General features: G+C 55.2%; 2 protein-coding genes across 10 annotated transcripts in view; both read left to right on the top strand.

Annotated features, from left to right (window-relative positions):
* The first annotated feature begins 2,540 nt into the window (after positions 1-2,540).
* Positions 2,541-11,050, top strand: ST6GALNAC4 (ST6 N-acetylgalactosaminide alpha-2,6-sialyltransferase 4). Of its 8 annotated transcripts, XR_005652512.1 has the most exons (7): positions 2,542-2,724; positions 3,149-3,235; positions 4,781-4,963; positions 7,123-7,535; positions 7,899-8,104; positions 9,389-9,496; positions 10,391-10,613. XR_005652512.1 is itself a non-coding variant. In XM_039861587.1 (6 exons), exons 2-6 carry the CDS (start codon positions 3,224-3,226, stop codon positions 8,696-8,698), a joined length of 894 nt encoding a protein of 297 aa, XP_039717521.1. In that variant the 5' UTR covers positions 2,541-2,724; positions 3,149-3,223; the 3' UTR covers positions 8,699-9,375. The 8 variants fall into 8 exon arrangements, 7 of the variants coding, with proteins under 7 accessions (XP_039717521.1, XP_039717520.1, XP_039717518.1 ...); XM_039861587.1 differs by lacking the exons at positions 9,389-9,496; positions 10,391-10,613 and adding an exon at positions 8,619-9,375 and having other exon boundaries at positions 2,541-2,724; XM_039861586.1 differs by lacking the exons at positions 9,389-9,496; positions 10,391-10,613 and adding an exon at positions 8,616-9,369 and having other exon boundaries at positions 2,541-2,724.
* Positions 11,051-16,769: 5,719 nt separating this feature from the next.
* ST6GALNAC6 (ST6 N-acetylgalactosaminide alpha-2,6-sialyltransferase 6) overlaps positions 16,770-18,128 on the top strand; it is an 11,521-nt gene continuing 10,162 nt past the window's right edge. The window contains exon 1 of one of the 2 annotated variants that reach the window (XM_039861582.1): positions 16,770-16,922. The gene's annotated coding sequence lies outside the window, so the exon portion shown is untranslated. The remainder of the gene's footprint in view (positions 16,923-18,128) is intronic. The other variant, XM_039861583.1, reaches the window with a different exon arrangement.

Below are 18,128 nucleotides of genomic sequence, written 5' to 3'. Positions count from 1 at the left end.
GTAGAGGAAGCAAAGTGGTCTGCGGGAAAGAAAGAGGAAATGGAAAAGCTGTGGGACTGGAGTGTGGGTTTCTGGAGATACAGAGAATGTGACTGACATCACTGCTAGCTGCTTGGGTGCCCTTAGGTGATTACTCAACCTCTTTGAGCTGACACAAGCCGTGGAGAATTTCTTGTTCCGGCTCATAAGGAAGATGAGAGTGTGTTCAGCTCATCGCCCGCCCTGTGGGTGGGGGCGGGGTTCGTGGAAACTCAGCGGTGGAAGGGCAGCGCGGCAGGAAATGCGTTCGGCCCCACATGGCCCTGGTGTCTGGATCTGACCGGACTGAGTCAGAGCCACAGGAAAGAGCGGCTCAGCCCCTCACTCTCTTTGGGTCCCTGGCAATGGGCTGAGGCAGGGCCTGGGGCTGGACCGGGAAGTGACTCCAAGATCTCACCGAGCCTAGGACTCCTGGCTCACCTAACTCACTCATTCGACAGATGTTATCCATCACCTAGTGTGTGCCAGGCACTGTGCAGTTGATAGAAATGCTCCGAGGATATGATCGGCCTGATTCTGCCCACACGGAGCTTGGAGCCTAGTGGGTGGGTGGGCCGTAAGCAAGAAAACCAGTTAATACATAGGGTAATTTCAGAGTGTGACAAGTACTTGAAAAAGATAAGTCAAGGTGGGACAGGAAGGAAGAAGTGTAGGACAGTGACATTTTAACTGAATGACAAGGAGGAGCTGGCCATGTGAATAGAGCAGTCCAGGTGGAGGATATAGTAAGTGCAAAGGTCCTGAGGTGGGAATGAGTTCAGTGTAATTGGGGGTCAGAAAAGTGGCCAAGGTGGGTGGACGGTGGTTAAGAGGGAGGCAGGAGTTCAGACCGAGCAGGGCCTTGATCAGGATAAAGAGAGGGGGCTTCTGCCAAAACCAAATCGAAGAGCTTCGCATGAGGCTGCGGGACTTCCTGGTGTCAGTCCCACTGTGGGTGTATGATCCTCATCTGCTCTGGGAGCCCAGGACATTTGGGAATGGTCCTGTCTCCATGCGGCCCTAGGGAAGAGGGAGTTGCCTCTCTGGAGAAGGAATCGTCACTTCACCAGCCATCCTGGGGGATGTATGAATCCGTAGGGAACTTTCCACTATTGTCCCCTTGGGGTTGGGTCTATGCAGAGAGAAACTTGACAGATGAGGACCCGGGGTAGACAGAAGGCCTCTGGCTTTGGGGACTCACTGTGTGCCTTGCCATGTGTGAATGAGGGGCCACAGAGAGAGTCTGAACTTGGACCACTACCCTTGAGCTGTGCCCTGGTGGGGTGGGAGAGATAAAGGGGCTTGGGCTCAAAGGGAGCTTGGGGGCAGGGCTGCTTTGCAGTGTTCCTCCCCACCCAGCAGGATGGAGAGAGGCTCGGAAGCCCAGATCCCCAGCTTAGGGGACTTAGCTTTGCACCCAGAGCAGGGGAATCTTGGAAAGTTGCTGAGCTGTGTGCAGAATCCCAACATGGATACCCTGGGCCTCTGAGGAAAGAAAGGAACCTGGAGTTTGAGACGGGGTCAGAGCTCGGGGTCAGAGCAGGAGCTCGGGCCGATTCCCAGGCTTAGGCCCTGCAGGGTGAAGTGGGTGTAGCAAGGGTGGTAAGATAAAGCATTTTATGAAAAACCACTTTAAACGGGAAGTATGCACTCCACGTCCCAGTAGGCCCACCCCTGCCTATTGCCCGTATCTACTCTTTTGGTCCTTTCTGACCCCTGAAGGCCCTAACTTTGAAGTTTCCAAGGGACTCCATCTGAACCTTCAAAGGGGACACAGTTCAGCACCCGCAGGGGCCATCTACTGAGCTAAGGAGGACACTTTGGGAAGGAGGCGTTTGGGAGATGAAGGTAGGTGGTCAGAACCCTGGAGCGAGACCGCCCAGGGTTTGAATTCTGACTCTGCCACAAGCTGCCCTGGGAACATCTCACTCGCAGGTGGGTGCTGTCGTCATCCCCACCTCACAGAGAAGAACTGCGGCTCAGGAAAAGGTCACGACAACAGAGGCAGTCCAGGTAGGGCAGTCCAGAAAATACAGGATGCCTGGTTTCCCCGGCATTTCAGATTTTTAATCGAATTATTTGTTGTTTATCTGAAATGCCAAAGAAACTGGGTGTCCTGTATTTTACTTGCTAAATCTGGTAAGCTTACCGGCTTGAAACCCAGGGCGGCGTGAGCCCAAGCCCCTGTTTAATTTTCCTACCCATCCCCCAGTTTCAAAAATGGAGAAACTCAAGTCTGGACCGCCAGGCAACTACAGTTCAGCAGCTGCGACACCATCTAGGTCTTTTCTCTGTGGGCCCCTTCCCCTCACCTGCCCCCCACCTGCCCCCCCCCCCAACTCCCCCCACACTCAGGACAGGAATTCAGGAGAAAAGCCGTAGGACGGAAAGGTGGGGAAGATGCCGAGCTCAGACTCCACCCCGGGCTTCTGAGGCTCGCCCCCGCCCGCAGTCGCTGCTTCAGGGCCCCGCCCCCCCGCCGCGCAGGCCCCGCCCCGAGCCTGCGCGCCCCCCCCACGCCGGTCCCGGCAGACCCCGCCCCCGCCGCCGGCAGCGCACATTCGGCTTCCATGCTCCAGAAGCTGCGGCTCTGGCGCCGCCTCTGACTCGGAGCTCCCGCTTCCAGTCCCGCTCACCCGGCCCTCGGGCCATGGAGCTCCGGGCAGCGGATCGAGAGCAGCAGGCGTGCCCCAACCTGCCCACCCGGTTAGCGCCCTCCTGGGGGCGGGGGAGGTGGAAACCGCGCGGGGGGCGGAAATCCTCCTGTCTCGCCCCAGGCCTCTCCCTGGCCCGCGGGTAGTGAGGCAGGAGGTTGGGAGGGAGTGGAGCTCCTGGCTCCTGGTTCACTCTCACCCAGACTCTATGATGACCTTGAGCCAGAGCTCCCCCTGTCTGCCTCTCCTTCCTCATCTGCACAATGGGGTTTGGATTGGCTGGAGGGTTCCCATAGGTGGCCGATTCCAGCTCCTTAAGGATGGGGACAGTGAAGCCTGGTGTTTAGGGACGTTGAGGTATTTAATTTTCAGAAGCCATCTGCTTTGACCCGACCTGTACCCTCTGCTGCCTCAGTTTCCCCGGGGAGTTTCCTCTCAGGCCTAGGACCGGGCTCTGAGTTTCTGGGTCTTGACAGGTGCCTGGCTCCCAGCCTGTCCCAGCCTGAGCCCTGGAGACAGCAGCCGCCCTGCTGCTGAGCTGCAGCGACAGAATGAAGGCTCCGGTAAGTGGGAAAAAGGAAGACTCGCAGGGGACTTGGAGGTGGCTTCCGGCATAGCAGCCTCAGTAGCCTTGCCTACCCTGGGACCGACTGTCACTTCTGACACCACTGTTTCTGATCTGAGACGGGCAGACTGGACTGGCCTCACAGTCCAGCTCGGATCTGGCAGGTCGTGGGGCCCCAGACAGGTAGTGTTCCTTCCCTGGTTTTACTGCCTTAGAAATAACAGTACTCCCTTTCACGAGCTTCACCGAGGTCACTCAGGTGAGGCACTTTGCCTGGGAGTGGGCCATGGTGTGAAAGTTGTTTAGTCGCTCTTGAACTTATTCAGGAGCCCCTGGTTGTGGGAGAGAGCCCTGGATCTTGGCAGAGTCAACCATCCTGAATCGAGGTCTCTGGGTCCCTCATGCTCAGGGCACCAGGTGCCAAGCAGAGCCTGAGGCCTCTGGCGGCACTTCTTTCCCCCACACAGCTGGCCACACAAAGGAGACCTATTTTTAGAAGCTGATGTGGTTTGTGGCAGAAGAGAGTTGGCCTCTGGCAAGATATGCCTGGGGGAATGGCGGGGGCTGCTTTTCCATCTCTGGTTTTCAAAGAGCACCAGGCAGATGCTAGGTGGTTTCTGATTGGTTGTTGCTGAGGCAAAAATGAGAGCCCAGAGACACACAAGTGGTGACCAGGGGGGCCCAGCACATGATGGCAGCCCCGGGTCATGAGCCCCACCAAACTAGGCGGCCCCTCCTTGAAAGCTTGGTGAAGACATTCACAAAGTCTGCCAGCAGGGCCAGTGGGCCAGCAGGGCTTCCTGGTTCAAATGGCCTTTGGCACCTGGCTTCTGGAGTCTCTGGACAGCAGCTTTCAGTTATTGAAACCATTTCTTGAATGACACTCCCCTCACATCTGCTGCTACTGTTCTTTTTACTCACCTAGACTGCTGACCGGGATCGTGGTCATCAGCCCGGCGGCTGCCACTGAGTCAGCTGAGGCGGGGAGGGGCGGTCATATTGGCAGCCTCTTCAGTCCAGAGTCTGAAGGGGGCTGGTTGCCCTTCTGATGGGCTCTCTCCTGTCCTCATGTGCACAGCACTTTACAGTACACAGAGCGCCTTCACCACTATCCTCACAGTAAGTCCACACTTCAGGTCCCTATTCTGTAGAGGAGGGAACAGGCCCAGAGAGGCGGAGAGACCCACCCAGTATCTCTCAGTGCACTGGGCTTCTGGTTAAGAGCATGGGCGCTACAGCCTGGACTGGGGGCCTCACCCTGCTGTGTTCTTGCTGTGTGGCCTTGAGTTATACACTTCTCCCCAAATTGGTTTTCTTACCTACAGTAAGGGGATAATAGGAGGGCTTATCTCCAGGGCCTCTCATATCCTGAGATTGGCAGTCCAGAACAAGGCCCGGTTAACAGAGACTTTGATTCTGCTCATGTTCTAGGAGCTACTGAGCTGGAGTTTGGACCCGTGAGGCTGGGGTGCAGCCCCCCTATAGAAGTTTCTAGGAGCCTCAGGGATCCCCCACCCTCATCTCATGGCCACTGTCTCCCCAGAGTCGGCTCCTGCTCGTCATTCTGTGCTCCGTGGGCTTCTCTACTGCCTACATCCTGCTGTGCTGCTGGGGCTGCCTGCCCTTCTGCTTGGCCTGCCTAGACCCCCACCTCTCATCCAACTCCAGGCCCACCGTGCCAGGGCCCCTGCACTTTAGTGGTTACAGCAGCGTGCCAGATGGGAAGGTGAGTCAGCCAGGCAGCATGTTGAGGGCAGGCCCAGGCTGTCAGGGTGCCCTCCCCAAACTCTCTGAGGAGTAGTGAGAACTGGGCTCACGCCAGGTCAGCCTGGACCTCAGTCCGGGCTCCTCTGCTCACCAGCTGTGTGACATTGAACAGTCACTTCACTCTTTGAGCCCCGAGTTGTAAGAGGAAATATTTTTTTTTTTTAACAAATATTGCGTGGCCGCTATCACCTAGGTGCTGGGAGGTAAAAAAGGTGAGTCGGGCAGGGTAGCTGGCCTCCTGGAGCTCCCACTCCAATGAGGAAGACAGATGTCATCCCAGATGGTGGTAGGCACATCGTGTGCATCTTTATCTGTTGACGCACACAATCCATCCGTTCAACAAGTGTATATTTGGTCCCTTGACTATCTCTTGCCTTGTGCTGGTTGCTGCTGAGAGAGATAACAGGGATAAAAGTCATGTTGACTCTGAGCTCTCCCTGTCATGGGGAGACAGCGATGCTGGAGCCCTGGGGTGACGAGGCAGCTGCATTCCTGCTGCACGGTGCCCACAGCCCACGTCAGCTCCGCCAGGCGAGTTTTGGAGCACTTTATATCCCTCACCCTGATTTCAGTGGCCCTGCGTGGTAGGTTACTCAAAGGCATCCGCATTGACACGGTGCAGGAAGCTCCCAGTTCTGAGTTGGATGGCTCTCTGGGTGTTTTTCGGAGCGGGGTGTGCTCAGGGACCCTGGCTTGCAGAAGACCTATTTCGGGTCTTTGTCCCTCTAAGTTACCTCCTCACCTGTAAAAGGTGGTCGTTGTAGTTCCCACCTCTGTAGGGCTTTTGTGGAGGTTGGACTGGCTGATTCACGGACAGTGTTCAGGACAGGTACTGTGTAAATATTTGATCAGGATGCAGAAACAATAGTGAAGAGAACCCGAACTCAAGTGCTGTAGAGGTTGGAGCAGGTGAGGCAAACGATGGTGCAAGCTGGGTGGACGCTGTCCCTTCTTCTATAGCGGTGGCCCGTGTTCATTTCAGACACTGAGAGCTCATGGGGACGTGGGCTCAGGCTGGCCAGACCCGCTGGGTTTGTTAAGAGAAGCGTGAAATCCAAGTCTTGAATGTCGAAAGGGCTGATTTTTATAAATTAGAGATTGATTAACTGTTTTAAAGATTATAGGACAAGCAGAACACTTCTTGGGGCTGGTGGTGGCCTTGGATCTGAGCAAACCCCAGATGTCAGGACAGGCTCACACTGAGGGCAGGAGAAGGAAGTCTCTTTTATTGGTCCTATGAGTCCTTAAATCAGTGTGATATTAGTTATGAAATGCCCCTGAGTGGGGCATGACAGTGTGTCTGGTATTAACTGGAATTAATATTCCCACTGCCTTTCCAGGCCTCCATAAATGCACCTTCCCCCAGGAGGGCACAGAGGCCTGGGGTGGGGAGCAAGTCCTTTGTCAGGGTTGTTGCCTCAGCTTCCACCTCTTAGGGGTTAATGAGTGGGGGTTGGGCTCCCACTGTGCCTTGGTCTGTGCGGATCACTCTCCAGGCATTTTAAGTTGAATCCTCACAACTTGATCAAGTAGATGCTATTTTTAGCCCCAATTTACAAAGTGACTTGCCTGAGTCTACGCAGCTAGGAAAGGGCAGACCCAGGATCAGGCTCAGAAACAGTTTCCCAACATTGTTGTGGGCACTAAAGACTGCTTTTATTTTTCTAAGCTGGACACAGCATGAGTGAGGCTTGGGCAGAAGAGGTAGTGATTTCAAAGCTGTGAGGTTCATGTTTACTTTACACATATACAACGCCTAGCCTGTGCCAGGCAATGCTGTCACTGCTTTATAAATATTTGCTCATTGAACCCTAATAAGGAACCTATGACGAAGGGCTTGTGAGGGCTCAGCAGTAGGGGTGAGGGCCATGAACACAGCTGATGATGTAGCGTGGAGCTCTGAATGTAAAGTCTTAGCTCTGCCACTTGCTGTTGGTATGACCTTGAGAAAGTCACTCCGCCTGCCCCAGCCCGTTTCTTCATCTGTAAAATGGGTTCATAAAGTACTTGGAGCTGATCCAGGACTCAAGCAGGGTCAGCGAGTGTTCCTGGGGGGAGGGGCAGGGCATGGCAGCCGCGTGTTCACACCTTTCTCTTTCTCTGCTTCCCCCACCGCAGCCGCTGGTTCACGAGTCATGCCGCAGCTGTGCTGTGGTGTCCAGCTCTGGCCAGATGCTGGGTTCGGGCCTGGGCCCCCAGATCGACGGTGCTGAGTGTGTCCTGCGCATGAATCAGGCGCCCACCGTGGGCTTCGAAGCGGACGTGGGCCAGCGCAGCACCCTGCGTGTCATCTCACACACGACTGTGCCTCTGCTGCTACGCAACTACTCACACTATTTCCAGCAGGCCCGAGACACCCTGTACGTGGTGTGGGGCCAGGGGAAGCACATGGACCGGGCGCTCGGCGGCCGCACCTACCGCACGCTGCTGCAGCTCACCAAGGTGTACCCGGGCCTGCAGGTGTACACCTTCACCGAGCGCATGATGGCCTACTGCGACCAGGTCTTCCAGGACGAGACCGGCAAAAACCGGTGAGCTGGGGCCTGCTGCTGGGTTCTCCCTGGTGGTTGGGGGCCTACCTTCTCCAGGAGCTTATTGTCCATCAGGGGTTTGCTCCATGAGGCTCTGGGGGGTCAGCAGTGATGGAGGCAGGTGTGGTCCTGCTCTCTAATGAGGAGCGGGAATCAAAGGGACTGTCACTGATCAGATTATTGCATAGATCAAGGATCCCAAATAGTGGTGAGGGGCGTTAGGCCTTGCAAGCACTGATAGCGTGGGGTGGTGTTGGGGAGCCCTTCCCTGTGGAGGGGATGCTCTGAGATCTGAATCAGTCTCTGGAGTCCCAGAATATAAAAGGAACAGTTACAGTACTAACAGCCCTCTTCATGCGCTAGGCACTGGGTCGCGACTCTGCATTCAAAATCTCACTGTATCCCGGCCTCCTCCTCGCACGCTGGCTTCTCCCCCACCTCCCCAGCTCAGGAACTACAGCTGCCAGCCTCCAGTTTTCCAGCCCAAAACTTGGGCTTTGCCCCCAACTCTCCTCATTCCATCATCTGCCACATACGACGGGCCCTCGAATCTCCTTCCATGCCCGCAGGTGCCGCCATCCTCCCCTGGCCTTGCAGCAACCCCCTTGTTAGTGTCCCCGCTGCCACCCTTGCCCCCTGCAGTCTGAGCTCCAGCTGTCCCAGTGAAGTCAACCCATCAGTCACCTGGCTTCACTTCCACGGCAGCTTTACTTCACGTGGAGAATAAAGTACAGACTCCATGTCCTTCCCTCCCCTGGCCTTCAAGCCTTGTATAATCTGGCCCCTGCTTGCCTCTGTGACCTCGTCTCCCTTCATTCACCCTGCTGCAGCCATACCCGCTTCCTCAGACATCCACACTGGTTCTCACCTGCATGCCTTTGCATATGTCATTCCCTCCACCTAGAATATTCTTCCTCCAGATCTCTCCGTGTCTGACCCCTTCCTGCCATTCAGGCCTCGGTGGAATGTCACCTCCTCAGAGAAGCCCTCCCTCTCTGCCCCATCTGATGATCCGCTGCCACCTGATGTTCTTCATACTCACTTCTTTGTTACCTTGTGTTCTCAGCTGTTCTCTTCCAGCAGCTTCCTCTTTTGAGAATGTTAGCGTCGGGTATGGCGGTTCCTGGCCAGGACAGGGCCTGGGAAGTGCTCAGTTTGAGTGAATGAACCACCTCATTAATGCCTCTGTAGAGGTGGAGGCGAATGGCCCTGAGCTGAGAGAGTGACCAGTGCTGGAACCTTGAGAGAGTGGAGGCCTGGGGTGGCCACACGGCCCCTTGTTCTGAGTTAGGTGCGGAGTCATGGGGGGTGCTGCTGGGCTAACAGTGTTCCCTCCTTATAACCACTTATAATTATCCGCATTTCACAGTCGGGTCACTGAGGCTCAGAGAGGTTCGTGAGCAAATCTGATACCTCAGAGCAGGTGCAGGGTTAGAACTAAAGACAGTTTGACTGCAGACAACCCCCTTTCTCACTTTCAACCGCCGTGTCCTGCTGCCTCCCGCTACCTCCCTAACTAAGCGTGGTCCGTTAGATGCAGAGAGGATGTGGCCAGGGCCTCTGCACCGTTGTCCAAAGGTTTGCTCAAGCCGTGCATGGCTGGCGAAGAATTGAACAGACCTAGGTTTGTGTCCAGCTCCATCTCTCTGGCCTGTTGCTGGCCTTGTGCTGGCTCTGCCCGCTCCCTAGCCTCCTCCAGAGCCCCTTCTGTAGGGGTTAAGGTGAGTGGCCTTCAGCTGGAAGGGTAACCGTGCTGTGCCTTGCTAGAGCTGAGGCCAGTGCCTCCACACCGCCCCTTGCCCTGAGTTGAGTGGGGGACGTGACAGGCTGACTGTGTTTCCCCTCCCTTCCAGGAGGCAGTCAGGGTCCTTTCTCAGCACCGGCTGGTTCACCATGATCCTTGCCCTGGAGCTTTGCGAGGAGATTGTCGTCTATGGAATGGTCAGCGACAACTACTGCAGGTCAGGCTGGCCAGGCCCTGGCAGGGCGGGAGGGGAGCTGGGGAGGCCGTGCGCCTCAGGCCGGAGGATCTAGGCGCTGTGGGGTGCAGGGTGTGTGGGCTTCTGGGTGGGTGGCTGAGGCCAGGCACTCGAGGGAAGGGGCTCAGCCTCTAAGACAGGCTCAGTGCCAATCTCCACTCTTTGTGACATGCGGTTGGTCACACGCTTTATCGAGGCTCCATTTCCTCAGAAGGTTATGGACACGTTTAGAGAGGGTAATCTACAGAAGTACTTACTGCAGCGTTGGGGCCGATTGTATTGTCAGTGACATATTACCTCTAAGTTTTTACTTTTAAAATTAGGTTTCCATATTATTGTAACTAAAAAGTTCAGAACGGGCCCCATGTTTTCTCCCTCTGTTCTCTTTGGAACTTGTTTGTTGAGCATGTGGGCGAGATGGCAGGAGCCTGTGTGCCCTCTGTTGTGGCACCTGGCCAGGCTGCCGGCGTGCCCTGTGCCAGTGTGTAGGTGGGTGTGTGCCACGGGGCATGAGGGGTCCCTCCCATGAGCCCAGCACCAGCAAGGCACTTCATCTTTTTGACCTATGGATTCAGTCTGGAAGGTGGCTATCACGATTCCCATTTTACAGATGGGTTATTGAGGTTTACGGGGTACGTCTCTGGCCTAGAGTCGACCAGCTTGCAAGGGACAGAGCTGGGACTCGAGCGCTGGCCTTTGGGATCCGCACGTAAGCTGCCGTGCTCCTCCCCTGTTTCTCTTGACCTCCCCTGGGATCAGGCATGGGACACCATGGGCCCGTAGTCCCTGGGGAGGGTGGCTGAGGTAGGTGCAGGCTCTGGTCAGAGGCGGGCGAGTTCTGGTGCCCCATGCCTTTCCCTGTTCCTGACTCTGCAGGGAGAAGAGCCACCCTTCAGTGCCTTACCACTACTTCGAGAAGGGCCGGCTGGACGAGTGCCAGATGTACCTGGCACATGAACGGGCGCCCCGCAGCGCCCACCGCTTCATCACCGAGAAGGCCGTGTTCTCCCGCTGGGCCAAGAAGAGACCCATCGTGTTTGCCCACCCGTCCTGGAGGGCACAGTAGCCCCGTTGCCCAGCCAGCCGCAATGCCTTCCCCAGGCCTCCGTTCCATTCACACTCCACCAAAAACATTTAATTTATGGTTCCTGCCTCTACCACGTGCCAGATGGACCTAGAGTCTCCTGGAGGCACTTGGATCCATCTCAGGCCTCCAGACCTGAAGGGAAGAAGAGGGGGGCCATGGTGACCTCTGTCCCCTCCTCCTTCCCCTCGCTCCCCGAGTCATCTGAATCTTCATTTCGGCGTCCATCCCACCTCCAGGGTTTGTCCAGTGGCCTTTGCCCCCAGGGCTGATGGCCCTCCACTCACCAGCTTTGTGACCTTTGACCTTGCACCAGCCTTGGCCCTTCCTCTCTACACTCCCACTTTTGGTGCCACACTTCCCAGGAACTTGGGGTTCACTGGGCGAAGGGACCTTTGGACTATGATGCCGGGACCACCTCAAATGTACGGGTAAACGTGCGTTTTCTGGAAGGCTGCCTCCAGTGTGGCTTTGTGTGCTGTGGGGACTAGGGCTCCTCTCCCTACCACAGTCGCATGACCTGTTGAGTTGAGGTCAGGCCAAACCCCGGGGCTTCTCCCCAGACCCGCGACTGGCTGGGCTTCTCGCCATCTAATCTGCCTGTGCGTTTCTTCCCTAAGAGCCTGCCCCTTCCCCACCAGGTCGGAGAGTCTGGCCCCATAGCTCCACTTGGCCCAGGACGTGCCCCAACTCAGAGACTCCATGGGACCCCCACCCTGCACCCAAGGGGCACTGGGAGGAGAGTTCGGAGCCTGGGAGGAAACCACTTGGGTGCGAAGAAGATCTCTCCACTTCACGTCTCCTCCCTGGTCCAAGGTCACATTCCAAGGCTGTTGCCAGTTAAATTCCCAATTAACTCGAGTTGGTTACACTGCAAGAAAGTGAGGATGGGAGGAGGTGGGCGGGCCCGGGGCGCACCTTTTCTGCGCTTCAGTTGCCTCACCTATAAAGTGGAAAAAGTCAGCCCATCAGCAAACGGCAAGGGCATGCAGCCGCCCTGGGAGGGGCTCGTCTTAGCCTGTTTTACGGATGAGGCGAAGCCACTGGGCTTAGCCAGGATGCAGTCCCGGGTCTGAGAGCTGAGCTTGAGCGTCTGGGCCCTGAACCAAGAGGCTGGAAAGAGCCCACAAGGGCTTCACCATCCCTCTCTTCCTCTCTCCCACCTTCCTTCATCTGGAGACCAGGAAACTGATTAGTGGAGGACCAGGGCGCAGGACCTCAGGCTCTCAGCTGGGATGGAGCGCTGGGTTCTAGCGTCCAGCTCCAGGAGTCAGCCACTTCATGGGCGTGAGACCTGTGCAGTTGCCCTGGGCCCTGTGCTTGCCTAGCTTAATGTTCTTGATGCTACCTGGAAATTTGAGGAGTTTTATTTTTTCCCCCCCACAAGGGTTGCACATTTTCATTTTGCTCTAGACCCCACAAATTTTATAGCTGGTCGTGCCAAGGATTCTGGATGTCCTCAAGAGAGACTGGAGACCTGGCATCTGGCCCACGGCGCTGCCTTTTATGCTGTGCCTCCCCTACCCCATGCCAGGCAGGCTCAGGAAGCTCAGCAAGTGTGTGAAGAGGGAGGAGAGCCGTGAGCCGTGAGCCGGGGGAGGCAGGAAGCTCCGTGGTGGGAGGGAGCAGGCTGACAGCCGAACCACGGCTGCTGGCCTGGCAGTGGCGAGTGTCTGAGCAGGTGTCAGGCAGAAGAGTGGGATATAACTTGGCAGGTGAGTGGCTGGTGGGGTAACTTCTGGTTGCAGAGGGAGGCCTCTGGAGTCAGACCAGGCCTCATTCTGGTTCTACTTCCTGCCATGGGACCCTGGCAAATTAGTGCCTCTCTCTGAGCCTCTAAGTTTAATCTGTAAAAAAAAAAAAAGATTAAAATCACCCCTACTTCACAGGATTATATGCATTTAGAGAGATGGCATCTATAAAGTACCTGTCCCCAGGGCTGGCACTTGATATGTGGGAGCCATCATTTTCAATGGGGTCGCCTTTGCTCACCTAGCCCCACCCTCTTTGGTGGTGATGGATGGGCAGGAAGACCTCCCATCCCTATCAGCTCTGTGCTCACAGCCTCGTCCTAGGACTCCAAGGCCCAGTCCACTGGATGTGATAGGAATTGAACTCAACCCCCTCCCAGGCGGTTGCTTTCTCTTCCTTCATCTCCTGGAAGACGCCAGCCCAGCCTTTGGGCCCAATAAACAGAGGCGTTTCTGTCCTGGCCCTGCCCCCGAGTGGGGAGTGTTTACTGCTGAATTGGCCCAAGTGATGGTGACCTGGCAGGAGCCATCCACCAGGTACTTCCTTCAGGCAGATGAAGATGGCATTTGCCTGGTCTGGTGACTGGTTCTAGACCTGCTGAAAGCTCCCTGAGGACCCCTATCTCCGCCACTGCAGTTCTTGCAGCTTCTAGAAGGTGAGTTGGGGGCAGGAGCCTACTCTTAGCTCAGGAGTGTGGCGGCAGGGTCGGGGCACCTTGGCGTGCAGCCCCATTTTGGGACTTTGTCTACACCCTGACTCCTTTGTCCCTTCAGCTGGTCTGCTGGGGACTCACCCACTTCTTCCTGAGGCCACAGGGGAAGCCAGGTGAGCCTTGCAGCCTGGAGCTATCTTCAGGGACATTTCTACTCCGAGGAGCTTGGGGCCAGGCCAGGAACTCACACTCAAACCTCATCTAGCCAGGTGAGGAAGGGAACATTGGTTCTGCCGAGTACTGGTAGACACCTGTGTCCAGTGTCACCTGGGCCAGCCTGACTGCTCCAGCCTCGGTCTGTGAAGAACCAGGTACTTCCTGGTTCCAGACCCATGGCCAGGTCTCGAGAGCACTTGCTTAACGGAGCAGCTGCTGTGTCCAGGCCCTCATCTGCTGGCAGCCTTCCCCTGCTAGTAGCCTCACTGGCCTCTCTTCAGAGGGCCATCCATCTGGTTCCTTATCTATCCAGAGGGAAGAAGGCCAGAGTTCCCAGTCTTGGCTCCCACCCTGGCCCTGGCCGGGGCCCAGTGTACGGTATCATGGGCAAGTTGTGTCCCCTTTATGGGCCCTGTTTTCAGTCTTTGTAAATTGGGAGCTGGGGTGGCAGGTGAGGAGGTCTCTGAGGACTCTTTCCAGAACGCTGTGGAAGGGGAAAAATCCTAACAGTGCAAAGATTGCTAAGGTGCAAGAAGAGAGGTCACACCTGGGACCCCCACCCTGGGGCGGGAAGGGCTGAAGCAGAGGCCATCTCCCCCAGACCGTGGGGGAGCGGCTCCGTGAGGCAGGATCAGGCAATGTGGCACTAGGAATGGCCACAGCCACCCAACCGTGAAAGTCCTGCTGCGAGTGTGGGCAGGCCTGGGGCTTCAGAGCAGAAAGGCCTGTGATTATTCAGCAGACGGGCCTGGGGAAGCCCAGTCATGCCTGTGTGTGTGTGTGTGTGTGTGTGTGTGTGCGCGTGTGTGTACACTTTGATCCTCATTTCTCCCTCTAGAAAGTGGGGATAACAGTAGTACCCATCTCATAGGCTATTTTAAGGCTTCAGTGAGGTATGTTTGCAAAGCGCCTATCACAAGAGAAAGCACGTGACACTTGTTTTTCTTATCCTCGTTATTACCGAAGTGGTGGTTATCATTCTCGGGGCTGTCGAACAAACTCAAAAAGAGTCTGGAGGCTTCGGCTAGAAATAAATGATAAAGATTTATTCCAGGGTTTTAGGGCTTGCAGACTGGAAAGGCAATTAGGCAATACCCAGAGTGCTCTAAACAAGAAGGAAAAGCTGAGGGTTCTTATAGTAGAAAGTACTTTTAAAGAAGAATCAGCCCTGCGTTCTTGGTCTCTGGATTGGTGCCACGTTGTAATCCTCTAGATGGTGGTCTAGATACTGGATGTCAGGTGGTCTGGATACTTGAACATCTTTTCCTTAGTTAATCAGAGTGTTACGTGGAGGTTTGATGTCAATCTGGGCATTGATTCAGGACTGTAAAGTTCAAAAGTTTAAGTTCCCAGTGAAATAAGAATAGAATCATTTCCTCATATACCTCAACTTGATTTTAGTAATTTAGCAACTTGACTGAATTGACTTCATTTATTTTTTCACTCTATTGCTCAGGGCTCAGGAAAGCCAGCCCTATAGCAGAGCCTCCTGTGGCAAGCCAGGGCCCCAAGACATGGCGGACCTGAGTGGGGAGCTCCGGGTCCGGATTTGGTCCAGGAACTAGGCTGTTGCACCCTCTTATTTGTACAGGTCATTGGCCTGGGGTAGGGAGAAGGGCTGGGGACAGGATGCCCTACCCTGGTGCAGCCTCCAACCTCACGGATGACCTAGGGCAAGGAGCTCCCCTTTTCCGAGCCCCCAGCAGTTGGGTTCATCGGCCTTCCTGCCTGACTGCCCTGGCCCCGGCTCTGTGGTTTGCTATCCTGTCAGGCAGCCAAGGAGGGCCAAGGGTGGGGATGGGCTGAAGTTCAGGAAGCAGATGGAGGTACACACCAGAAAGGCAGGAAGCCTTTCATCCACCCTCGGCCTTGCCCCAACCAACCCCAACTTTTGCTTTAATTAAAAACAAAGTGGTATTAACTTAACAAATTAGTCCTATACAAATAACCTGGAAGTTTATAATGCAAAAGTGAAGGTAGCACCCACCCCTCCTGCTCCATGTCCGCTCTCCAGGGGACACTACTGAGTAGTTTCCAGTAGTCACTCCTGGATTCTTCCGGACACCTTCCATGTGCATTTACAAACACATTGATAGCAGTATTTAAAAAAAGGACTCATGCTATATACGCAGTTCATTTTTGATGAATTAAAAATAAGCTTTTAAATATAAAAACATTATATAACTGTAATCTTAAATTTTCGAAGATACAGTTAAGCCAAAAGAAGAAAAAGCAACTCATAATCTCATCATTCCAGAAATAACCACTATTAACACTATGATACCTAAATGGTATCTCTCCTTATTTTTGATTTTTCCCTTTTTCTCTCATTTTTCTTTTTAAATACTGTTATACACACAAATGATGGCATTCATCCTACTTGTAAGTTATAAGTAATAATATAACGTACACCTTGAACCCATGTCCCACTTAAAGACCAGATCCTTACTAGAAATTAGACCCTTACTAGTTTCTTCCCCTCTCCCACATCCCTGCCTCACCCACAGACAACTGTATTCTTGACTTTAGCTTTGAAAACTTTAATCACCCTGATAGGCAAAAGCTAGTTCCTGTCCCTGGCTCTGAGAGGTGGCCTACTGCCTGCTGTATACCTTAATAATATATTGTGTAGTTCATTTGTCTTCCGAGACTCGTCTTTTTCATACCTTATGTCCCTAAGTTTCATCCATTTAATCGTAGCTCATTCATTTTCCCCTGCCATTTAATATTTCACACTGCGAATGTGCCATCATGCAAAAAAAGTCCATTCTCCCGTTGATATATGGGGCTGTTTCCAGTTTAGTGTTATCCAGCTTCGTTCGTTTTATACAGGTGTAAGAATTTCTCCAGGGTACATACCCAGGAGAGGAATGCACATTTTTACATCTTTGTTTTCCAAAGGAATTATAGAGATGCAGTTCTTTAATGTGCTTCTTCATGTGAACATCCTGTAAGTATCCTGCCCATCTCGTCTGTCAGCACATATTGACCTACAGCATTCATTTTAGCAGGGCTGTGCCTTTATTTCACCAGGCACCTATCATGGCTACTTATTATTTTCACTATTATATAAAGTGATGTAATAAATACCCTGAAAATTAAAAGTCAATAACATTTTTAATCCTTACAACACCCTATGAGGTTGTTCTCCTTATTTTCTAAAGGCGTGCAGGGGAAAGGTGAGTCATGTGCCAGGCGGTACAGCTAGAGGGGGCAGAGCTGGACTTGAACCGAAGGTTGAACCTGAGTTCACCCAGGGTGACTACTGGGGTGCAGGGCTTTGGATGCCCTGCCTAAGGGAACTCAGCCACTCAACTGATTCCAAGCGCCGTGTGCTTTGAGACTCAGTTTTCCCAAACCGGAGCCAATAAAGCGAGACGGAAGTGAGCCCACAGTAAAGGGTTCCAGAAGGTTATTTTCGTTGTCAATACTGCGAAGCGCTCACGTGGCCCGCGGAGTCGCCTTCTTTCCCCCGCCCTCGCTTCTCCCTGGCACCGCCCAGAGGCGGAGCCAGCCGGGGCCCCTCGAGGCTCCGCCCGCCTCCCTGGCCTGGTCTGGTGCTTCGAGTGGCGGCGCTAGGACCCAGCGGGCCCGGGCTGCGTTGGGGCCTGGGCGGCCAGAGGAGCGCGGACCCCAGCTCCCGGATCCTAGCGCCATGTGAGGGGACTCGGGGGCCGCGGGGGGCCGGGCGCTCCCCGGGGGAGGTGAGCTGGTGCCACGCGGGGGCGGGAAGAGGGAGAGGGTGCTCCCGGCGCCCCTGGGGGATGGGGAGTGATGATGCGGGGGCTCCGGGGGCTACCCTGGACTCACTGTCTAGCCAACTGCGCCCGGAGACCCCGGTCTTCGCGCCCACGGGCCGTCGCGGGGTTTGCGGGGCCTCCTGTAGCTGATTACCCCATTGGAACTCGGAGAGCCTGCCGCCGTCCTGCTTCCCTTCTCTTCCAAGCTGGGGTTAGGGCTCCGGATCCCCCGGAGTGCCGGAGTTGGGGTCAGCGCAAAGGGGGTTGGCGCGGAGGGTGAATCGCCCCCCACCCCAGGTGGACCCACGGGCTCGAAGACCCCCATCCCGGAGTTAGATGCCCCCTCCCCCTTCATCCCGCGCGACTTGTGGGGGCATCCCGACCCTGCAGGAGGGCTTCCGGGGCTGGGAGAGGCAAAGACCCCTAACCGGGCAGGGTGTGGCCCACACGGTTACCCCAGGGACCCAGCCCTCCTGCATCGCTGCCATGGGGCGGAGTCCACGCTCCCCGCCCAGCGCTCTGGGCTGCCATCTCCCCAGCCTGAGCCAGCTGTTGCCTAACAGGCTTGCCCCCCACCCCCTCCTCCGTGCCGGGCTAAGTGCTGGGCACACACTCGGTGGCCTCTGGCTCATTCCAGTCCTGGGAGATCCTCGAGGGAGAGTCCATCAGCCTCAGCCCTTTGCTGCTCCCGGCAACCAAGTCTCCCCAGCAAGCTCTGGACAGCCCTGCAGGGCACTTTGCTTCTCTGAACCTCAGTCTCCTCATCTGTGAAATGGGGAGTAAGAGCCCCTACCATGCATTGTTGCCGGGAAGATTGAGTGAGTGGGTGATGCTTAGCATGGCTACCGCACACACTCCTGAAATGAGAGATTAGTAGCTGGGCGAGGGGTCAGAGGAAGGAGTGTGTTTCCCTGGCAAACTCGGTGAGGCGGGCCTTGAACAACTCTGTGAGTTGCCTATTCTTATTAGTCCCATTTCACGGATGAGGAAACTGAGGCTCAGAGAGGTCACATGGCTTGCCCGAGGCCCCTCAGCCAGTAAGTGGTGGACCTGGCATTTGCACTTGAACCTAAGGTGTTGTACTGACCATGGCATTCTCAAGAGCAGCATTGTGAAGGGGGCTGACCAAGGGGATGGTTGGTGGTCCTGGCTGAGGGCACTGCTCAGGCA

This window comes from Pteropus medius, unplaced genomic scaffold (assembly GCF_902729225.1).
Source record: "Pteropus medius unplaced genomic scaffold, Ma_sr-lr_union100, whole genome shotgun sequence".
Taxonomy (NCBI): domain Eukaryota; kingdom Metazoa; phylum Chordata; class Mammalia; order Chiroptera; family Pteropodidae; genus Pteropus; species Pteropus medius.
The sequence above is the reverse complement of the archived record's forward strand: the minus strand, read 5'-3'. Positions and strand labels throughout refer to the sequence as shown.